The sequence below is a fragment of the Pocillopora damicornis genome, chromosome 2, assembly GCF_964200805.1.
Source record: "Pocillopora damicornis chromosome 2, jaPocDami1.2, whole genome shotgun sequence".
Lineage (NCBI taxonomy): Eukaryota > Metazoa > Cnidaria > Anthozoa > Scleractinia > Pocilloporidae > Pocillopora > Pocillopora damicornis.
The window spans coordinates 31,427,457-31,446,875 of NC_142671.1; the positions used below are offsets into that span (position 1 = coordinate 31,427,457).

General features: G+C 40.8%; 3 protein-coding genes and 1 pseudogene across 3 annotated transcripts in view; 3 read left to right on the top strand and 1 right to left on the bottom strand.

The window, feature by feature from the left end:
• LOC149050844 (uncharacterized) overlaps window positions 1-600 on the top strand; it is an 11,471-nt gene extending 10,871 nt beyond the window's left edge. The window contains exons 4-5 of the mRNA XM_089193362.1: window positions 293-420; window positions 511-600. Of these exons, the coding sequence (XP_089049488.1) occupies window positions 293-420; window positions 511-600 (218 nt within the window). The remainder of the gene's footprint in view (window positions 1-292; window positions 421-510) is intronic.
• Window positions 601-5,991: 5,391 nt separating this feature from the next.
• On the bottom strand, window positions 5,992-8,687 carry LOC149050848 (stimulator of interferon genes protein 7-like). Its single transcript, XM_089195911.1, has 2 exons — window positions 7,718-8,687; window positions 5,992-7,093 (listed from the first exon to the last, which is right to left on the bottom strand). Exons 1-2 carry the CDS (start codon window positions 8,654-8,656, stop codon window positions 6,920-6,922), a joined length of 1,113 nt encoding a protein of 370 aa, XP_089052037.1. The 5' UTR covers window positions 8,657-8,687; the 3' UTR covers window positions 5,992-6,919.
• A 3,435-nt stretch (window positions 8,688-12,122) lies between these two features.
• LOC149050849 (uncharacterized) lies at window positions 12,123-12,815 on the top strand. The gene has a single exon (XM_089193374.1). It carries the CDS (start codon window positions 12,123-12,125, stop codon window positions 12,813-12,815), a length of 693 nt encoding a protein of 230 aa, XP_089049500.1.
• Window positions 12,816-14,726: 1,911 nt separating this feature from the next.
• Window positions 14,727-15,265, top strand: LOC149050850 (uncharacterized; annotated as a pseudogene).
• The last annotated feature ends 4,154 nt before the right edge of the window (window positions 15,266-19,419 follow it).

Consider the following 19,419-nt stretch of genomic DNA (forward strand, 5'->3'; position numbering starts at 1 on the left):
TTGGTTAAATCCAAAAACACGGCCCCACACAGTTTACCTTGTTCCATGTTCAATAAGACTTCATCAGCAAATGATGTCAAAGCAGATTCAGTAGAGAGCCCCTTCCTGAATCCAAACTGTTTCCTTGTGAGAAGGTTGTTAATAACCAAGTGCTGGTACAGCTGGGAATGCACGGCTTTCTCGAGAATTTTACTGAGTGACGGTAAAATAGAGATAGGTCGATAGTTCGATGCATTTGACCGGTCGCCTGATTTAAACAAGGCTGTAATTTTTTAGCATTTCCACAATTTAGGAAATTTACCAGTAAGAATCGATCGATTCAACAGCTTAGTGATGGAGGGAGTGATTGTATTAGCAGAGCTCTTGAGTAGTCTAGCACTAATTTTGTCCAAACCAATTGCTTTATTTCTCTTCAAAGAGGTAAGCTGCTGAAGCACAAACGATTCCTCTAGTTCAGTTAACTGGAACTGAGACAACGGTTGTTCTAAAACCAAGTTGCAATTCGACCAGGTAGTCGTTATTTTGTCAGCTAGGCGCTTGCCTATGGATGCAAAGAAGCTATTCAAAGCAACAGCAATGGATTTGGAAGTGGTGTGCTAAATGCCACCGGAAATGATGCACTGAACCTTTTCTGAGGATGAATTACGATTGGATGCTTCGTTTACAGCTTTCCACATTTTGCCGTGATCTCCTCTGGCTTCCTCGATCATTTCGCAGTAATATTTCGACTTAGCAGATTTTACTAAGCGGTTTACTTTGTTCCTCAGTTTCCTGTAAGTGTTCCAGTGCTTTTCTGAGCTCGATTTACGTGCTTTACGATGATACCAGTCTCGATCTCTCATTGATTCGCTAATTTTGCTATTCATCCAAGGAATAGGTGTTCCCTTCACACGTCGTCGTTTGACAGGTGCATGATCGTCTGCAACTTCTGAAAACAGTTTGTTCCAAGTTAATAAAGCGTCATCGATATTGTTTTCATTGTCAACGACGTGCCAAGGAACATTCCTAAGATCTTCGTTAAATGAATTCGCATCGAAATTCTTGTAAGAGCGATACTCAAACATTCTTGGATGTGCTTTTGTGTGCACACCAGTCTTTAGAATGCAAAACACCAGGTAATGGTCGCTCAATGGAAACGGAACAACACCAGATTTAACAATGCGATGTTCATTATTGACAAAAATCAGGTCAATCAAGGTCCGTGAGGTGTCAGATATTCGAGTAGGCTCTTTTATCAGCTGTGTGAAGTCAAAAGCGCGCGAGAAGTTGAGAAGTAGTTGTTTGTCTTTCTTGGGCAATTTTGAATTAGGCATCATGTTTGCGTTTAGATCTCCTAAAATGACCACATCCGATTTTTCAAGATCAACAGCAGGCATACTATCTCGCAGAGACGAAATAAAAGTGCGGAGATCGGCATCTGGTGCTCTATAAGCGCAACATAATAACGTTGGCTTACATTTATCTCGAATTAACTCAATCCATAAACATTCCTGTCCACCAGTATTGATATCATTCCGCAAACGAAACGCCAAATCTTCTCTTACATACATAGCAACTCCGCCATATCCCTCTCTATTGCCAGTGCGATCTAACCTTATGCACACAAATCCAGGGAGTTTTATTTCAGCATCACTTGTTGAGGAATCCAGCCAAGTCTCGGGCAGAGTTAGCACGTCAAAAGTTTTGTTGTTAATTCCCTCAAGACGCAGAGAGTCGGTTTTGTTTGCGAGACTTCGTATATTCAAGTGAGCAATCTTGAGACCTCTAGTGGACTTGATATCAGCAAATGTCTGGTAGCCGGGATTAATCTCAATGTCACCAGCAAGAGCAATAAGAGTCAAAGCAAAACAGGCACGATGAAAAAGCTTACAAAGCATAACACTCTTTAGTCGTCCATTAGACTCTTGCCTCCGGGTCGGTTCGTTTCGATGAAATGAAGCACCAGCAACTTCAGCCCTGCAATTCATCTGGGAAACAAAATACGTCTCTCTATCGTTAAGCAAAGTGTTCTCATATACATCTGAGAACCTGAAGAACTCCAAAGTGATGTAAATACAGAGAAACACACATAAATTTGCGGAGAGCTTGAAGCCGCGTCTGAACGCCATGATAAAAGGTTCAGGTGCCTGACATGTGTCACGCACGAATCAAAGTCTCCGACATCGCAACTTATCAAATTATACTTGAATTAGTCACTCAGTTGTCTTATTCCATGTCAATGGAAAAAGTGTCCGTCAAAACACGACAAGAAATTTCTCAACCAAAGACAAACCTGGAACACTTCTGTTGAACGTCTACGAAGCTTCGCCTCCCAAGGAGAACACTGTAGACTTCACGCTACTGGGAGAGTCAAGCACAGATGGCAACAAGGAAAGGGAAGATTCTGGCCAAGACAGAGCAGACATAGAAATTCTGCATCCAAACGGAACATTCGTGTTGTTTCCACATATCTGTAGACCAGGTTCTTTGCCAACAAGCACGTTTTACATTGTAAAACTTCTTGAAGACTTGCCAGATGACGACCATTTTGCACATGTTAGAACGGAGTGGTATGCACAGGACTTGGTCGACCCCCTTTTGTTCACAACGACTGGGAGAGAGTACACAGTTTCGAAAGATGGCATAAAAGGAACTGTTCATGTTACTTTGATTGCAGATGACACTATTGAGATTACCGAAAACGATTATTACATTTGCTTAGCGTCGTTACACGCATCGGAAGACAATGTTCTCCCTTTTGAAGAACCGGAAATTGACGCTGAGGATGATTTGAAAGAGAGTATGAAAGCAACAGACCCAAAAGAAGCAAAAGAATGACAGCAACGGCATGTGACTTTGTATATTATTGAGCGAATTAAGCACAATCGCACTTCAACCTCTTTTTTTTTATTTAGGATCAGACGATGTTTCTGCGTATAAAACAACAGATGACAAAAATTTCTAAGAACATTTTATAACCATCTATCTGCTTAAATAAGATGGCGTGAATTACTGTATTCCTTGTGGTGCAGTCTACATCGCTGACATTGGAAAAAGAATTAGATAAATGACTTTGCCCATTAACGGTTTATTGATCGAGACCCTCACTATAATAACAGCAACCTCTTTCTTGACATTTTTAAACCATTCAGAGGATTAAACTAAGACTTTTATGAAAACCAACTATCATGAACTATGAGGATAAAGATTCCTATCCATAGCCAACCATCTTTCCATTTAAACTGACGTGTGGCCTTTTCTTGTGATCTGTTATCGTGGGAAAGTAATGACAATCCATTTGAAGGAATGCCAAAAAAGGTAAGACAATCAAATAAGTGTTTGTTTCGCTAACTTCTAATTTTGGGTATAAAGTATTCAAAGCTTCGATTATTTTTGGGTATATTTGGAGGAATTTGGGGTATTTTGGGGTATTTTGTCGATTTTTTTTCGGGTATATTGGTATTCCACTACCCCCCCTGGCCGACCCTGCGAAGTGTTTCTCACATAATGTGTGATGACCGTGATTAAATTTAAAGAAAAATTACTTCACCATCAGGCTTAACAATGGTATTCTCAGCTCGCATGAATTCCAATACCACCACTAATATGGAGGACAGTTAACATTAGCTTGCTGGAGATAGCTCTGCCATATTCAGGCTTTATTCAGGTTTGGTTCACCGAGGAGCATCGAGGGGCCTGAAGGGCCGTTTTACTTTAGTGCCAAATGGGATCATATTTCCTCGTTCCTTCAGGAAAAGCACCTATCCATACTTTTACACAACTTGCGTGAAACACACGCCACTTTGCGATGTAAATGGCACGAAACGTCTTGATTGTTATTTCAACGACGATAAAGACTAAGTGGCGAAAAGTAGCAACGGCAGACTGCGAGTGCAATCATGAACTGATATCGTACATTGTCATTGAGGAGTAATTCCCACACAATTTACCAGCTCTCTCTAGATTGATAGTTATCGTTGACTTGTTCGGGTCAAGTTACAAGGATAGATAAAAAATCTAAAACCTGGGTGTCCTGTGTTTCTGTAAGAAGATAATAGGATCTGGATAAAGATGGCCAGTCAGGGTCTAGGTTATTGTCTATCTTAAGAACAGTACTGGATAAAAGAAGTGCTATCACGATCCTTGACTTATATCATTATTAGTAACATTGAGATTCATATTCTTTTTCCAATAGCTGCTAATTTGAATTTTGTACATGGGGTTTTTAGCGTTGCAGTAAAACTTATTGATAATAACAGCCTGTGGTGAAGTGGAAAACATTGGGCTCGTCCAAACCAAGGGTATTCAATTAATTACAAGGAAGAAGTAGATTTCATAACAATGCTTGCCAAGAAGGCAATTAGTTCGTTTATCTGACCAATCTTCTTTTCGGAGAGACAAAATATCACACAGGGGCATACAAAGACTGAAAGCATACAGTGAAATGTATTACATTTAGTGGGCAGGGATCTCGCAATTCTTGGTGTGCAGCTTATTTATAATTCGCCCCATTATTCCTCCACTGTTGAACCTACCCAGTGGAACACCACCAACCTTAAGTAATCCTGGGATCTGCATGAGGGGGGGTTGAATTGCCACAGAATGAAGTTGAACTGAAAACCTGTTCACTGTCTATGGCTCTTGGAAATTTCCTCACCCACCCTTGGAGAGCCACTTGGAATGGGATAAGGTGAGCATTCTAAAAGCTCAATTGTATTTGTAGAGGAATTATATCTTTTCTGAGGGATGAGGAAGTGAATTCTTAACATAATCTTCTCTGTGTGAGGGGTGCAAATAATGGTATTTGAACATATTCTACACACGCACACACAAAAAAAAATGGGTTCTTGCAAGATGAAGAGGGAATCTCCCTAAGAATTCTTTCAAACCAGTTTTACAATTAAGGAGCAGTAAGGCCTTCCCTGAGTGTTTTTTGATCATTTTCTGCCATGGTTTATATAATATTTCCTCCTACACGCAGAATTTACGTACTCGTAAAGATGGTTATAACGAAATGCGTAACACTGGGAAAAGCAGATCAATTTGATTCCCGACCTGATTTATTCGGGGAATTACCCCTGGATAAAAACTCTGGCCTTGATTGGCCAGGAGTCTTGAGGTTTTCTCTGGGCTGCCCCCGCGAGGGGAAATTTGGAGATTTAAAGTGCTCTCTCAGCAAGTTTCAGTTTCGAAAAACCTTTTCTAGAGGAATGAAAAACCGAAAGGAGAATGCGTTGGTTTCCTACACTGCGTGGAGGCTGTAACTAAAAGTGGGACGTGGACGTGGGACTTGGGACTCGGGACTCGGGACTCGGGACTCGGGACTCGGGACTCGGGGACGTGGGACTCGGAGACACGCGGGGACTCGGGGACGTGATAAACAAATAACACCTAACATTTGCGCTGAATTTGTAGAGTATAATTTTCGGTGGTCTCATGAAAGCTATTTTATGCTGGAGAGCTTGTTAGTAGTAGCCGATGGTTTTCAGTGTCCATGGTTTTGCTTGCTTATTTGACCGTGAGAACTCTGGGTACAGAATAGTTTCAACGTAGGGGGGTCTTGAAACATCCGTGCCTTATACTTTCTAAAAAAGAATAAGGAAGAAAGCACAGTTACTTACCAGGAAAGTCCTCCATGGTTGCTCACGATGTTTAAAACCCCTTTCTTAATGCTAGAAATAAACTTGTTGCTTGCTTGCTCACAAGATTACTAATAACATGTGCACAGATACCTTAGCGGTAATACTACAGTAATTTCGCTATTAAAAGGCGTTAGCGTGGTGAATAGCCATTGGCTCTACCCAAGTCTTATAACTTATATGCTGAACAAATTGCGCCATCTTACAGAAAAGGGAAAGTACTAACTTGCACCCTGCCTGTACCCAGTCCAGGCCTCTCAATTATCGATGTCTACATTCATATTAATAGAGATTAATATTCACAAAAAGTAATTTGTCATCTCTCTTAGAGTTTTCTTTGTTCATTCAAGTCTAATCCAAATACTGACAACAAGTTGAGCTGATAACCTGATTACTATTTGTGTCACTAGACAATGTACCCAACCACCCTTGGAAGGTCAATTGTAATGGGGGAAAGGTGGGTATTTGAAAAACTCTGACAGTCATTTATCTTTTCAATCGGTTTGAAAATAGGAAGAAATTCCAGACAAAATTATTTCTGAGGGAGGGCTGAGGATAAGGACATTTTCAAATAATCCTGGCCAAAATATCAACTTCTTTATGTCCAAATGAATTAGAAAGGGTATGATAGACAATAATTTTTTGACAGAATTAAAATGCAACTACAAGCAACTTAAGCATGCCCATACAGTCTGCAGCTGTGGCCTATGATAAAGAGGATCTTGGTTGAAAAAATTTCAAATAACATAAAAACGATCAAACACTTCTAGCTACCAATTTTAGGAAGTTGAAAGTAGTAGACTGGAAGGAACAGGGATACCTGTTCTCTCTCTTAAACTTCCATAAAACATTTTGGCCACCCAGATTGTTCAGAGCAACAGGCATACTATGAAATGTCAATGAGTTATTTGTTAGGATTCAATATAATAAATTACTATCAAAAAGTTTCATTTTTCTAAGTCATTAAAACCATGAGGTTTCAGGAGTAAAATCTGGATTTCCACAGGTACTATTAAATAACAATCTTTTTTTGGGTAAACCATTAAATAACAATCTTTTTTTGGGTAAAACATTAAATAACAATCTTTTTTTGGGTAAACCATAAATATACTTACTGAAAACAGAAGAAAGAAATAGGACAGCTCCTCAGTCCTGCATGTACCACTAGAGGAATATTTCATTTAGTATATCACAGGTCCTATAAAATATCAGCAATTTATGTATACTATATAACAAACTGAGCTTTTTGTTACACTGAGTTAGTATTATTTTCTTTAGAGCTGTCCTTGTTCTGGTCTGTGCTATCCATTAGCTTCTGGATTGCGCATCTCTACATTGGCAGCATTATGCATCCCAATCAGGACATTTGAAATCTCATGTGGATCATTTCCTGAAATTGGCACTAACTCATAAGTCCCTCTGCACTCTTGCGAGTTATCCAGAATTTCTGTCAATTTTCGGATGAATAACACAACCTTTAAGTTACAATGAAGAGAAGTTCCAGTTAGACTGCATCTGACCTCAAACAAGTCATATTTATGAGGAGCAATCCCAAGGGAAGGGGAATACTTCCTAGTGAGAGGCTTATGGGGATGTGCCTCTGGATGGCTTGCATTTTCACACTAGATTTACCGCAATGAGTTTGCAATTTCAATACAGTTCCTATACTGGGTTACACTTTTCTTTTTTTTTTTTTGGGGGGGGGGGGGTGTTTTGGGGTAAGATAACTTATGTTCAGTGGGGATTTAAAAATGGGAAGATTCATGGTCAAATGATTTAATTGTGATTCATTTTAGGATGAGCTCCTTAAAAGGCTCTCCAAGGCAGATAGATAAACAGGAAGTGACTAAGTTAGGATAATGAAAATAACATTCACTCATAAGTCACTTTGATGGGATTTAGAAAATTGATATAAATGACCACAGAATAGATTATATTGAGGGGGAGGGGGGGGTTTCTAAGATGCAAGTGGTACATGCACAGCAATAATTGACCCAAGTACCCTTCCCAAGGATCAGCCACAATATTGTTTGTGGTGATCAGATCAGGATTCTCTTCCACCATGAAAATCAAAGGGAAAATACTAGAAACTAGCTTACCTGATGATCCCGCTCCTCACGATTTAAGGGGGCATCTGCATGCTCAGACATATCATAAAGAGCCATCAGAGGGGTAGCATACTCCAAGACAAAGTAGTATTTTTCCACTGTTCCATCTGGGCGGGTGTTCTCTATCTCATGAACCGCATGCTTGTAAGCTCTGTCCTTGATTCCACCCCTACTTCTTCTAATCTCTGGCAGATTGCCGACCCATTTTACCCTTGAATCTGCATCAACGATGTCAGCATGGATGAAGCACGTTCTGGGAAGTAAAATGAAAAGTTTCTTCCTTTTTATCTCATATCGAAATTGCTCTGATTTGGCAATCTGATCTCTCAGTTTTGGCAGCATCAGCCTCAGATAACCAAAGTAGTAGCTCCAAGCCAGCCCATCAGCTACATTCTTGTTTTCCTTTTCAATCAAATCCGATTTTTCCACAGGAGAGAGCTGTCGAAGGCCCACAAGGAACGACAACTGATCAACCAGAAGAAATTTCAAGACGAACAAGATCGTGGAATCTGGGCAAAAGAAAACTTTGTGTTGTTCATACAACTGATAGCAGCCTACTATGAAAATGGAAACGATAGCAGCGACTAAACCACGCATGAAATAATCGAAAGTGAAAGTTGACTTTAAAACACTCTTCCTCTTTCCTTGATATCTTGTGCATCTGTGTTTGAACTCCTCAGACACCAAGGACAATCTTCGTACTATTTCTCCGAGAACGACACTCAAGGTAAACAGGGCTATTGTATACACCAGGGAAAAGAACTCCTCCTCTTTCTCTTTCACCACGAAGAATAGAATCGTTCCAATAATTACAACCACGGTAACTGAAACGAATGTAGCAGTTCGCCCACGACGCTTGAAAAGTGGTCCAAAGCCATTGTTTTCTTGCTGAGCTAATTCATCTCCTTGAAGAAGATGATAATTGGCCATAGTGTATAATTCCCGGCGCCATATTGGATTAGTAACCGCGCACACACGATAACGAGGCTGGGGTTGACCCGGCGGTTCTTTCAGACAACTGATCAGCTGACATTTCACGTTCTGAAGCACTTTTCAATGCGGTTTCTCCCTTCAAAATGATTCTTTAATACAACAATATAGAAATTTCGTCATTAGATGACATTCAGAAACTCGTAGCAAAAGATCTCAGGGAGACTTTAAAATCTAATTCAAAATCGACGGGCGGAATTAGAGCCGACTTAGTGTCGAAAGTTTATGCTTTGCTGTGACACGTCCTTCCATGGAGTATTGGAGAAAACCGAGAACTTCTCTATACAGATGTCCAGGACTTAGAACAAAACCAGAAGCAACTATTGTAAGGCTTTCAGCCCTTGGATGGTCGAGCGATCTCCGTAATTTACTTGAGATGAATTCAGCTTTACGATTACCCCGTTGTTTCACGAAAATATCGCCATATCGTGTTGAGACATGTATTTCATGTAATGCGTTTCTCTCAACCTATGATTGAGAGGAACGCATTACATGAAATACCACAGAAGCTGTTCAGTATGGCTTAGAAAGCAAGGCAAAGGCTGTAGCCCTCTAGTTTGGGGAGATTTGTTATAGCTGCTGTTGTTGATGTGGTACTTGTTGTTGTACCATGTTCTTCAGTTAAAGTTGTTCCCATTTTGTTTACCAAGATGTATGTTAGTTTGCCATTTGTACATTGTATCTTATAGGAAACTATACAACAGAGCCTGTAGAACCACTTGATTATAACCCTTCTTTCTATCAACCCATGAGGGAAACTGTAACTAACAGATGTCATAATATTTTGAAACCCATCTGGCCCAGGACAACTTATGCTTGTGATACATTGAAAACCATTTCAGTTTGCATCTCATGTTAATTTATTAGGTGGCAAGACAGCATTGAAAGAATCAGACCAAAATATTAAACAATTTAAAAACTCCCAAAAGTGACTGACTCATGTAACTTCTCCCTATAATATCCAAACACTATCCAGCAAACAGATAATGATAATACTGAAACTTATCAGGCAGAAGTTATCTTGATCTTACATCAAATTCTCATAACTTATTTACAAGTAAATGCGTAGCAACTAGAAGGGAGAATTAACAATCAGATCTTGAGTAATTAAGGGTTAAAGGAAGAGAACAGAAATGCTTCCTCTCAGCTATTGATCTCAACAATGCTAGTCCTTTACACACATTTAAGTTTCTGTCAGTGATAAACATTCAGTGAATTGATATTCCCATTCTTAGCACTCAGAGGCCTTCTGACATAAAGGTTTGTTATACTAGTTCTTATTGCATTGTGTTAACCAATATTATGATAATATAATTTTGAGATGTTAAGAAGATACTTAAAAGATTGAGAAATATATCCAAATCAAGATATTTATTTTATACTGTTACAGTTACCATAAGATTTGTTTGAAAGAGAATCTTTCAGACCATCGAATTGTATGAGAAATTTTTATTTGTGAGACTTCTATCAAACTTTTAATTATGAGGACAATTTTGCGAATTATAAAATTTAGTTTTGTAGTTCATCTTTGTGTCAAGAACTCTTTTAGTTGGTGAAACTCACTTTTTCTTTTTTTCAATTTGAAGCATCAAATTGATTGATACATAAAGCGCACAAAATATTTTTTGAGAGTTCCATTTGGCATCCATAGTGGATTACTATGCTATCATAAAAAACAAAAACAACAACTACTGAAAACTGCTTTTGTCACAACTGCTACCAAATTTGTGTCAGTTTTCTGGGTCTGCCATAATAAGTGAAAACTCTGACGATAGTGTCTTGGTTGTTTTATTAAAAGCAATTACATTCCAAGAGTTTCTCTGCTAGGAGTGTTTTAGGCAAGCCATGTTGTAAACAAGTGAGCAGTACTGAACTTATTGACTTACTGCCGGAATAAAAAAACTCTATTGAGCTTAAAAAAATTCAGGTACCTAATAAAAAATTTATACTAATTTTGAAACAATAGTTACCCTCATTCATAATTCACAGAGAATAAGATTAGTATAGAACGATAAATACTTAGCAAAAATACATGCCTCCGTGCATAAACTTGAAGAAGTGAAAGCTCGTAAGCAAACCATTGGGGCTATAAAATGTATTTGAACAACCAAAAGCGGCACACTGCTCTCCTTTCTTTTTGGGAGAAAAATGAGCTTTATCGGGATTTCGGCTGGGACCATCCATTTTCCCTAAAAATCGAACAATTTTACTACCCACGTACGAATTTGAGTACGAATACGAATTTCCAATTTTGAGATTGAGTCAACCCCAGCCTCGTTCTCACGTGTGCGCGGTTGCATGTCCAATATGGCGCTGGGAACCGTGAAAAGGTCTATTGTAGTGTCCCGTATGTTCACTCTTGGCTGTTTTCATTATTTTAGAATATGTAGTAGGAGCATGTGATCTCGAGAGGTCAAACGACTAAAAACATGTTGTTGTTATGAAGCGAGCTGTTTAGTATATTAGGAAGAAGACACCACATTTGGCGACGAGGAAAACGGATATTTAACTCGCAGAACGGCTGCTGAAGTAGACACGAATTCAAACGGTGGACAAAACTCGCACAGAAAGCCGTATGCTTAAGCGGATTACCTGGATTGCCTACGTTGGACGCTGTCAGTGAACCAGCTACACTTGTACAACGATGGTTAACTTGGAAAGAAGAAGTAGAGTTATATGTTACTGCCTCTGGTCTCTTGGATCAGCGACCTTACACAAAAAAGAGCGCTACTTCTTCACCTCGCTAGGCCCAAAGTCCGAGTTGTTTTCAATGATTCGATTCCCACCGAAGCACGAGGCGAAGCGAAAGATTACAAAAAAGCTGTGGACTGCCTCTCGAAACACTTCAAGCTCAAAAAGAATGCTCCTATGGCCCGACAGACATTTTTAGCGGCTACTTCATTGGCTAGTGAAACCACCAACAATTTTGTTACTCGCCTGCAGAAACTAGCCGAACATTGTGACTACGAGGGTGAAAGGGACAATCAGGTGAGAGCTCGCGCAATTTCTTTCCTGAAAGACAACAATCTCAGCAAACTCATGGAAATCGTGAGCCAATACCATGACAAAAAGCGCTTGTTCTTATGCCCGAAAGCCAAGTAAAGAGCTTGTCCAGAGATCCAAAGCAAAGGGGGAAAATGTTGGCGGTGCGATAAAGTGGGTCACTTCGCAAAAGACTGCCGTCGTTCACTTGACCACAAGTGCGGAAAGTGCGGCCACATGGGTCATTTTGAAGTGTGTTGTCACTCCAAGCAGAATAAAGGACGAGACTCCAGCCGCAGTTCAAGTCGTGGTCGGGGAACCTCACGAACAAAACCCGGTCGTAGACGAAGAGGAGAAAATTCAAAGGAACAACGTGATGCACACAACATGACCGGAGACACAAGTGCCGAGAACCGTGTAAGCAATGATGATTTCTACATGTTCCGGCAACACCGGGAGCACTGATGGACAGAACACTATGGAACTAGTGATTGAAGATAAGCTCGTAAACGTTGCTATAGACTCTGGTGCTAGTTGTAATTCAATGTCAGAGGAAACGTTTAATTTTGTTGCGGGGGGTAATGCTAGATTGTTGGAGTGTAACAAGAGAGTTTATGCTTATGCTTCTGTAGAGCTACTCCAGCTTAAAGGGAAGTATAGTTTTAATGTGCGGGTACCACAGACCCACAAATCCTTAAATAACGAGTTTTATGTAATGTGCGGTAAGGCAGCAACGCTGCTAGGCCGCAAAGCCTCCAAGTTGCTGGGCGTATTAAGGGTCGGCGTCTCCATTAACAGCTGTGATGTTAAATCTGATGACATGGAAAACCTTGCAAGCCCAATTGATAGAAAAGCCCTTCTGAGGACCAAATTTCCAAAAGTATTTCAAGGTCTTGGCAAGCTCAAAGGGTATCAGCTAAAACTCCACATTGATGAGAATGTTCAACCTGTCGCTCAGCCATTATGCAGAATTCCCTTTAGTAGAAGAGCTAAAGTCACTGAGAAGCTAGAAGAACTGCTCAAACTTGATGTCATTGAGAAGGTGGAGGGACCAACCAGCTGGGTGAATCCCTTAGCTGTAGTTGAGAAGCCTAATGGACATCAGGATAGGTCTTGACATGAGGCAAGCAAATCAGGTCATTGTGCGAGAGAAATACCCAGTCCCAACAGTTGAAGAGACACTTCAAGAGGTCTCCTATGCCAAAGTTTTCTCCAAGCTCGACCTAAATATGGCCTTCCACCAAATTGAGTTGCATCCAGACTCTAGGGACATTACGACATTTGCCGCGCCTGATGGCTTGTACAGATACAAACGCTTACTATTTGGCGTGAACGTGGCCACAGAAAAATTCCAACAAATCGTGTGGCAAGTAATTAAAGGCTGCCCTGGTGCATAAAACGTCCATGATGACCTGCGAGTCGTTGGGGCAGACGACAAAGAACATGATGAGAATTTAGACAGATTCATGCGCAAGCTGGAGGAATCTGGACTGTCCCTGAACTATGATAAGTGTGATGTTGGTGTTAGCAGCATGGTTTACATGGGTGGTGTACTCTCTGGTGAGGGACTGAAAGTCTCAAGTGAGCGAGGGAAAGCTATCGTTGAGGCACCAACACCCCAGAACCAGACTGAAGTAAGAATTTTTTATTGGGTCAGTTCAACTTTTGTGCGAAGTTCATCCCAAACTTTACAACCATATCAAGTCCATTGTGGGACCTAATCAGTTAAGGTGTTAAGTGGCAGTGGGGTGTAAAAGAGAACAAAGTCTTTCAAGAAATCAAAGACCTGCTAACTAGATCACTAGTGATGACCTACCACAGACAAGGTGCCACAACACGTCTCAAAACCGATACCTCTCCTGTTAGAGTTGGAGCGATCCTGAAGCAAAAACAAGAAGATGGGACCTACAGGCCGATATATGCTAGTCGAAAGCTTAGCAAAGTTGAAGCAAGGTACTCCCAATTTGAAAGAGAAGCTCTAACTGTCAGATGGGCTTGCGAGAGGTTTTACCTGTACCTGTATGAAAGTCCAATCCTCCATCTGCCCAGATAGAAAGGTAGCTCCTGTAATGACAGCAATTCCAATACATGTTGACACACATACCAGGAAAAGCTAATGCAGGAGATGTCCTCAGCCGCCTGCCCGTTGGCTCAAATCAAGATGAGGAGACCCGAGAAACTGAAGATTTTGCATATAGCTCGGCAAGTGCAGCGCTTCCAGCTGCCTTACTGCCGAAGCAAGTCGAGACTGCCACAGCAAACGACCCAACCTTACAGAGAGTGCGCAAAGCTGTGACGACCAGTGACTGGACTTAGTTGTTAGGCACCATCTACAAAGCAGTTAAGGAAGAACTGTGGGTAGTAGGACAAGTAGTGATGAGAGGAACTCGTATTGTGATGCCTTAGAGCCTTTGGAAACAAACCATCATGTTGGCACATGAAGGTCATCAGGGTATGGTCCGTACTAAAGTCAGGTTGCGAAAGAAAGTGTGGTGGCCGAAGATGGACAAACAGGTGGAGGATGCCATACGTTCGTGCCATCCCTGTCAGCTTGTAGGGCCAAGAGCAAGACCAGAACCCGTGAGGTCGAGCAGTCTGCCTGATGGACCCTGGAAAGAGATCTCTGTTGATCTTCTTGAGATCTCAAATGGTGGTTGTCGACTACTATTCTCTTTGGCTAGAGGTCATTCTCCTGAAGAAGACGGATGCGCAACATGTGATAAAGAGTATGGAAGCTATTTTCAGAACACATGGATTACCAGAAGCTCTTCGCAGTGACAATGAACCACCATTTGCGTCAAAAGAATTCGAAGGCTTCCTAGAATACCTATGGATAAGCCAAAAGAAGGGTGTACCCTACTGGTTACAGAGCAACAGAGAAGTGGAACGCGGCAATGAAACAATTCTGAAGATAGTGCGCATTGCTCGCCTTGAAGGGAAAGATTGGAGAAAAGCACTTGAGAACTTTCTCCTCCAGTATAGAGTTACCCCACATACTGTTACAGGAGTATCACCTGCAGAACTACTGATGAGGAGGAAACTGAGCGATAAGCTTCCTCGAGTTGAATTCTCCAAAGACCGTACAACGGAAGCATATTGGCAACAGCTGCTGAGAGAGAGAGACAGTCGTGCAAAACTCCGCCAAAAGGAATATGCAGACAAAACACGGGGAGCTAAACACAGCAAAATTGAGCAGGGCGACAAAGTGCCATTGAAGCAGACACGTGAAAACAAGGTCTTACCTAACTATGAGCCAGAACCTTACACCGTCACTCACAAAGATGGAAATTCTGTCATCTTACAAATGGGACAAATAAGATGCGCAACATTGCTCGCATGAAAAAGTTTATTGATCCTGAAACTGTTGACAAAGGGGAGATAGATCGACAGCCAGACCTAGCCGAGCAGCTAGTGCAGCCCGAACAGGATCACCCAAATCCCAGCGCAAGTAGTCAACCAGCAGCAGATACAGGGGAAGCTCCATCGAGCCCCTTGCCTTCAGCTGCTTCGCGCCCTGTGCGTGCCAGGCAAGCGCCCGCCTGGATACAAGATTATGCATGTGCATAGTTTAAATTATTCAGAGAAGAAAATGATTATTATATGATTATTATCATTATACATCTATCACGAACAAAACAAAGAGCCACATCCGTTTCATATTAAACCAAACTGGATGCCACCGTTTCAGCCTTCTATTGCCATTGAGAGCACAGGCTGCCCAGGCGTCACGCTAAAAAATGGCTCCCATGTATGGGAATCCGTGCCGGTTTGTCTTTACCTTTATACTCATTTCAATGTCTCATAACAGATTTCAAAAAAGTATAAGCAAGAACTGATTGGTTCATCTATGCTTAAGTTGTGAAAATGCGAGCCATCCAGAGGCACATTAACCTCTCATTAGGAAGTATCCCCCCCTTAGGACTAGTCCTCGTAAATATGATTTGTTTGAGGTGAGATGCAGTCTAACTGGAGCTTCTCTTCGTTGTAACTTAATAGGTGGTGTTATTCATTTGAAAATTGATAGAAATTCTGGATAACTCCGAAGAGTGCAAAGGGACTTATGAATTAGTGCAAATTTCAGGAAATGATCCAAATGAGATCTCAAATGTCCTGATTGGGATGCATAATGCTGCCAACATAGAGATGCACAATCCAGAAGTTAATGGAGTGCACAGACCAGAACAAGGACAGCTCTAAACAAAATAATGCTAACTCAGTGTAACAAAAAACTCAGTCTGTAACATGGTATACATAAATTGCTGATATCTTACAGGAGTTGCAATATTCTAAATGAATATTTCTTGAATGATGCACGAAGGACTGAGGAGCCTTTCAAGGGGCAGATATTCATTAGAAAGTTTGATCTAAATCTCGTGACCCATACTTTTATTTCACCCATTATTGATGCTGGTGGAGGACACAAATATTGTTTTTGCGAGAGGGTAGCAAAGGGACAGTCCTCATCTCTCAGATTTATGTTGACTGTGAAAACATTCAAAGTCACGGCCTTTTATTTGTGTTACTGGGGAAGGTTATAGCCTAATTTATTCTACCCTTCCCTATAAAATATAAGCTAGAGTTAATTCAAAAAAGGGCACTACATATCAACTATCCATGAAGTGAGCACTTAATGGGATAAAGTGAACATGAAAAGAAGTTCGTAATAATTTAGTTTTTCTCGATTTTCATTTGTCTTTGCTTTGCTCTATGAAATAATTAAATTGATGATTGTTGTGCTCTTATTCTGTAAACATATTTATTATCCCTTTACACCCTTATATAAATATGCATTTATTCTTCATACTGTTCTCATTTGCACATTTCCTTTAGTACTGACCTAAAAAAAAGAGAGAATCTGTGTTTCAATCACAGCTTTTTAGTTTGGCAATCATTTCCTTTATTGTCATGGTCTTTATAATAAATATTTCAGTAGTATTGCTCTAAGGAGAAATTAGATACTTGTCACTCTTAGGATTTAACGGGTAAAAAAACTTTCTGCAATCACATAAGTGTTAACTTTGACTGTACTAGAACACTAGTACTTATAATTTTAGGAAAATTATAATCAACTTTGATGCTTCTTTGAGGGAGGGTCCCTCCCTCCTACGAGCTTTGCCACAGTTAAAAATTTTTTTTTGTTTTAAGCCAGAAGTCCTCTCAATTGTAGAATAGGCTTCCAAGATTTTACTATCATGGAAAAATCTTAGCTACAAATCAGTTGCTGCTATGAAAAAAAAACACTCAGTGAAGGCCTTACTGATCAAGTGGCCTAAATTACAAAACTGGTTTGAAAGAATTCATAGGGAGATCCCCTCTAAATCTTGCAGGTACCCAAAGTATTTTATTGTGTAGAATAAGTTCAAATATCCCTATTTGCGCCCATTACAAAGAGATCTTGTTTGGAATCCCATTCCCCCATCCCTCGAAAGGGATATCATTCCGCTATAATATAATTAAGCTTTTAGAATCCTTACCCTATCCCACTGCAAGTGGCTCTCCACTAAGGGTGGATGAGGAAATTTCCTGGAGCCACAAACAGTGAACAGGTTTTCAATTCAACTCCCTTCACGCAGACCACAGGTTCATTTTAGGCCAGTGATGTTCCACTGTGTAGGCCCAACAGGGAAGGAATAGTGAAACGAATTTACAAATAAGCTGCACACCAAGAATGTCAAGATCCCTACCCATTAAGAGTGATAAATTTCACTGTGCGCTTTCAGTCTTTGTATGCCCCTGTATGATAAATTGTCTCCATGAAGGCGCTCCCTTCCTCCGTAAAGAAGATTGATCAGGTAAACAAACAAATTGCCTACTTGACAAGCATTGTTAAGAAATCTGCTTCTTCCTTGTGATTAGTCGAATACCCTTTTATACAATGCCAAAACCCCTATGCAAAATTAAAATTAGTAGTTATTGGCAATAGAATATGAATCTGAATGTTACTAATAATGATATCAGTCAAGGATCATGACAGCATTTCTTTTATTCAATACCGTTCTTTGGCTAGACAATAATTGGCAACCTGGTTGACATTCTTCATCCAGATCTTATGCTCTTCTACCGAATTACAGATCACCCAGGTTTTTAGATAGATTTCCTCCCAATTTTAATTACGAATCAAGGGTCGTGAATAAGTTTCCATCTTCCTCTTCGTCTTATTTCCCGTTGTTTTCTCGCTGCCCCTCGAAGTCAGAGCATTCGAGGCTGACCGGTTCGATCGGCTGAATTTCTCTCTGATAGGGGCACGACGGGAAGTTCCAGCTCTTGCCATCGTTGTTTCCTGTCTGACAGAGAGCTGATGCACTGCTGCAACAAATGTTTACGCCCAGTCCCTCATCTTCTGTATGCTCTGTGGTGCCATCGGCACAGGTGGTAACGGTTGAATTGCTGGCATGGCCGACAGGACCATGGCACGTTCGGGTACAGGATACCAAGAATTTGGTTTTGTTAAATAGTACGCTGCCCAATGGCTTGTCCTCATTAAGCCTTCTTAGGCTACATTTCCAAAGTTCCTTGGGTAGTCTAACACCGTGAAAAGTTTATCTTTGTGATGCACAACCGAGTGAATATTCTTCATATCTATTGTCATTTAACTCAACAGGTTAAGAACACCATATCGGTATAATTCCGAGACTTGCTGGAGGTTTTTCAACGCTGTTAAGCATTTCAATTGACGTAACAGTCTTAGACCACGTTACCCTGTGGGCCATTGAGGATTTTTGATAAATTGGCAAGTTCGCTTCTAATATAATTTTCATTCCCGCGCAATAACGGAAGAGTGTCGCTAAGCAGCCCAACCGCCTCTTGAATGCTAGAGAGCCTGTATGCCCGGTGCTTTTCATGACTGACAAGATCAATTTCTTCATAAATTATCGTCAGTGGACATCCTGGTTCTCGGTTCGTTGAAGTGATTATTTCCCGAATCCCGCTCATCAAAATCGCCGATTCCCGTGTCCCGTTCATAATAGCAATCCCGCATCTCGCTCTCTTCTTACTTTAAATTCCCGGATCCTGGCCTTTAAATAAGCCCAATCCCGGATCCCGAAAAACCTACTGGAGACCCTCATAATTGGCAACCTGGCTGACATTCTTCATCCAGATCTTATGCACTTCTTACAGAATTACAGGACACCCAGGGTTTAGATAGGTTTCATTCCGCTCGTAATCACGAATCAAGGGTCGTGAATTAAAAAAAACACATATATTTATCCCTGTAACTTAACCTAAGCAAGTCAACAATATCTATCAATCCAGAGAGAGCTAGTAAATTGTGTCGGAATTACACCTCAATGTACGTTACCAGTTCATGGTTGCACCCGCAGTCCGCCGTAGCTACTTTTTCACCACTTAGTCTTTATCATCGTCGAAATAACAGTCAAAACGTTTCGCGCCATTTACATCGCAAAGTGGCGTGTGTTACCCGTAAGTTGTGTAGACATATGTGTAGGCGCATTTCCTGAAGGAACGCCGAAATATGACCCCATTTGGCGCTAGAGTAAAACGGCGCTTGATGCCCCTTGATGTTTCTCAGTGAACTAAGTCTGAATAAAGCCTGAACATGGCGGAGCTATCTCCAGCAAGCTACTTTCCTCCATATTAATGATGGTATCCGAATGCAGGTGAACTGAGAATACCATTGTTAAGCCTGATGGTGAAGTAATTTTTCTTCAAATTTAATGAAAGCGATCACATATTATGTGGGAACCACGTCGTGCTGGAGG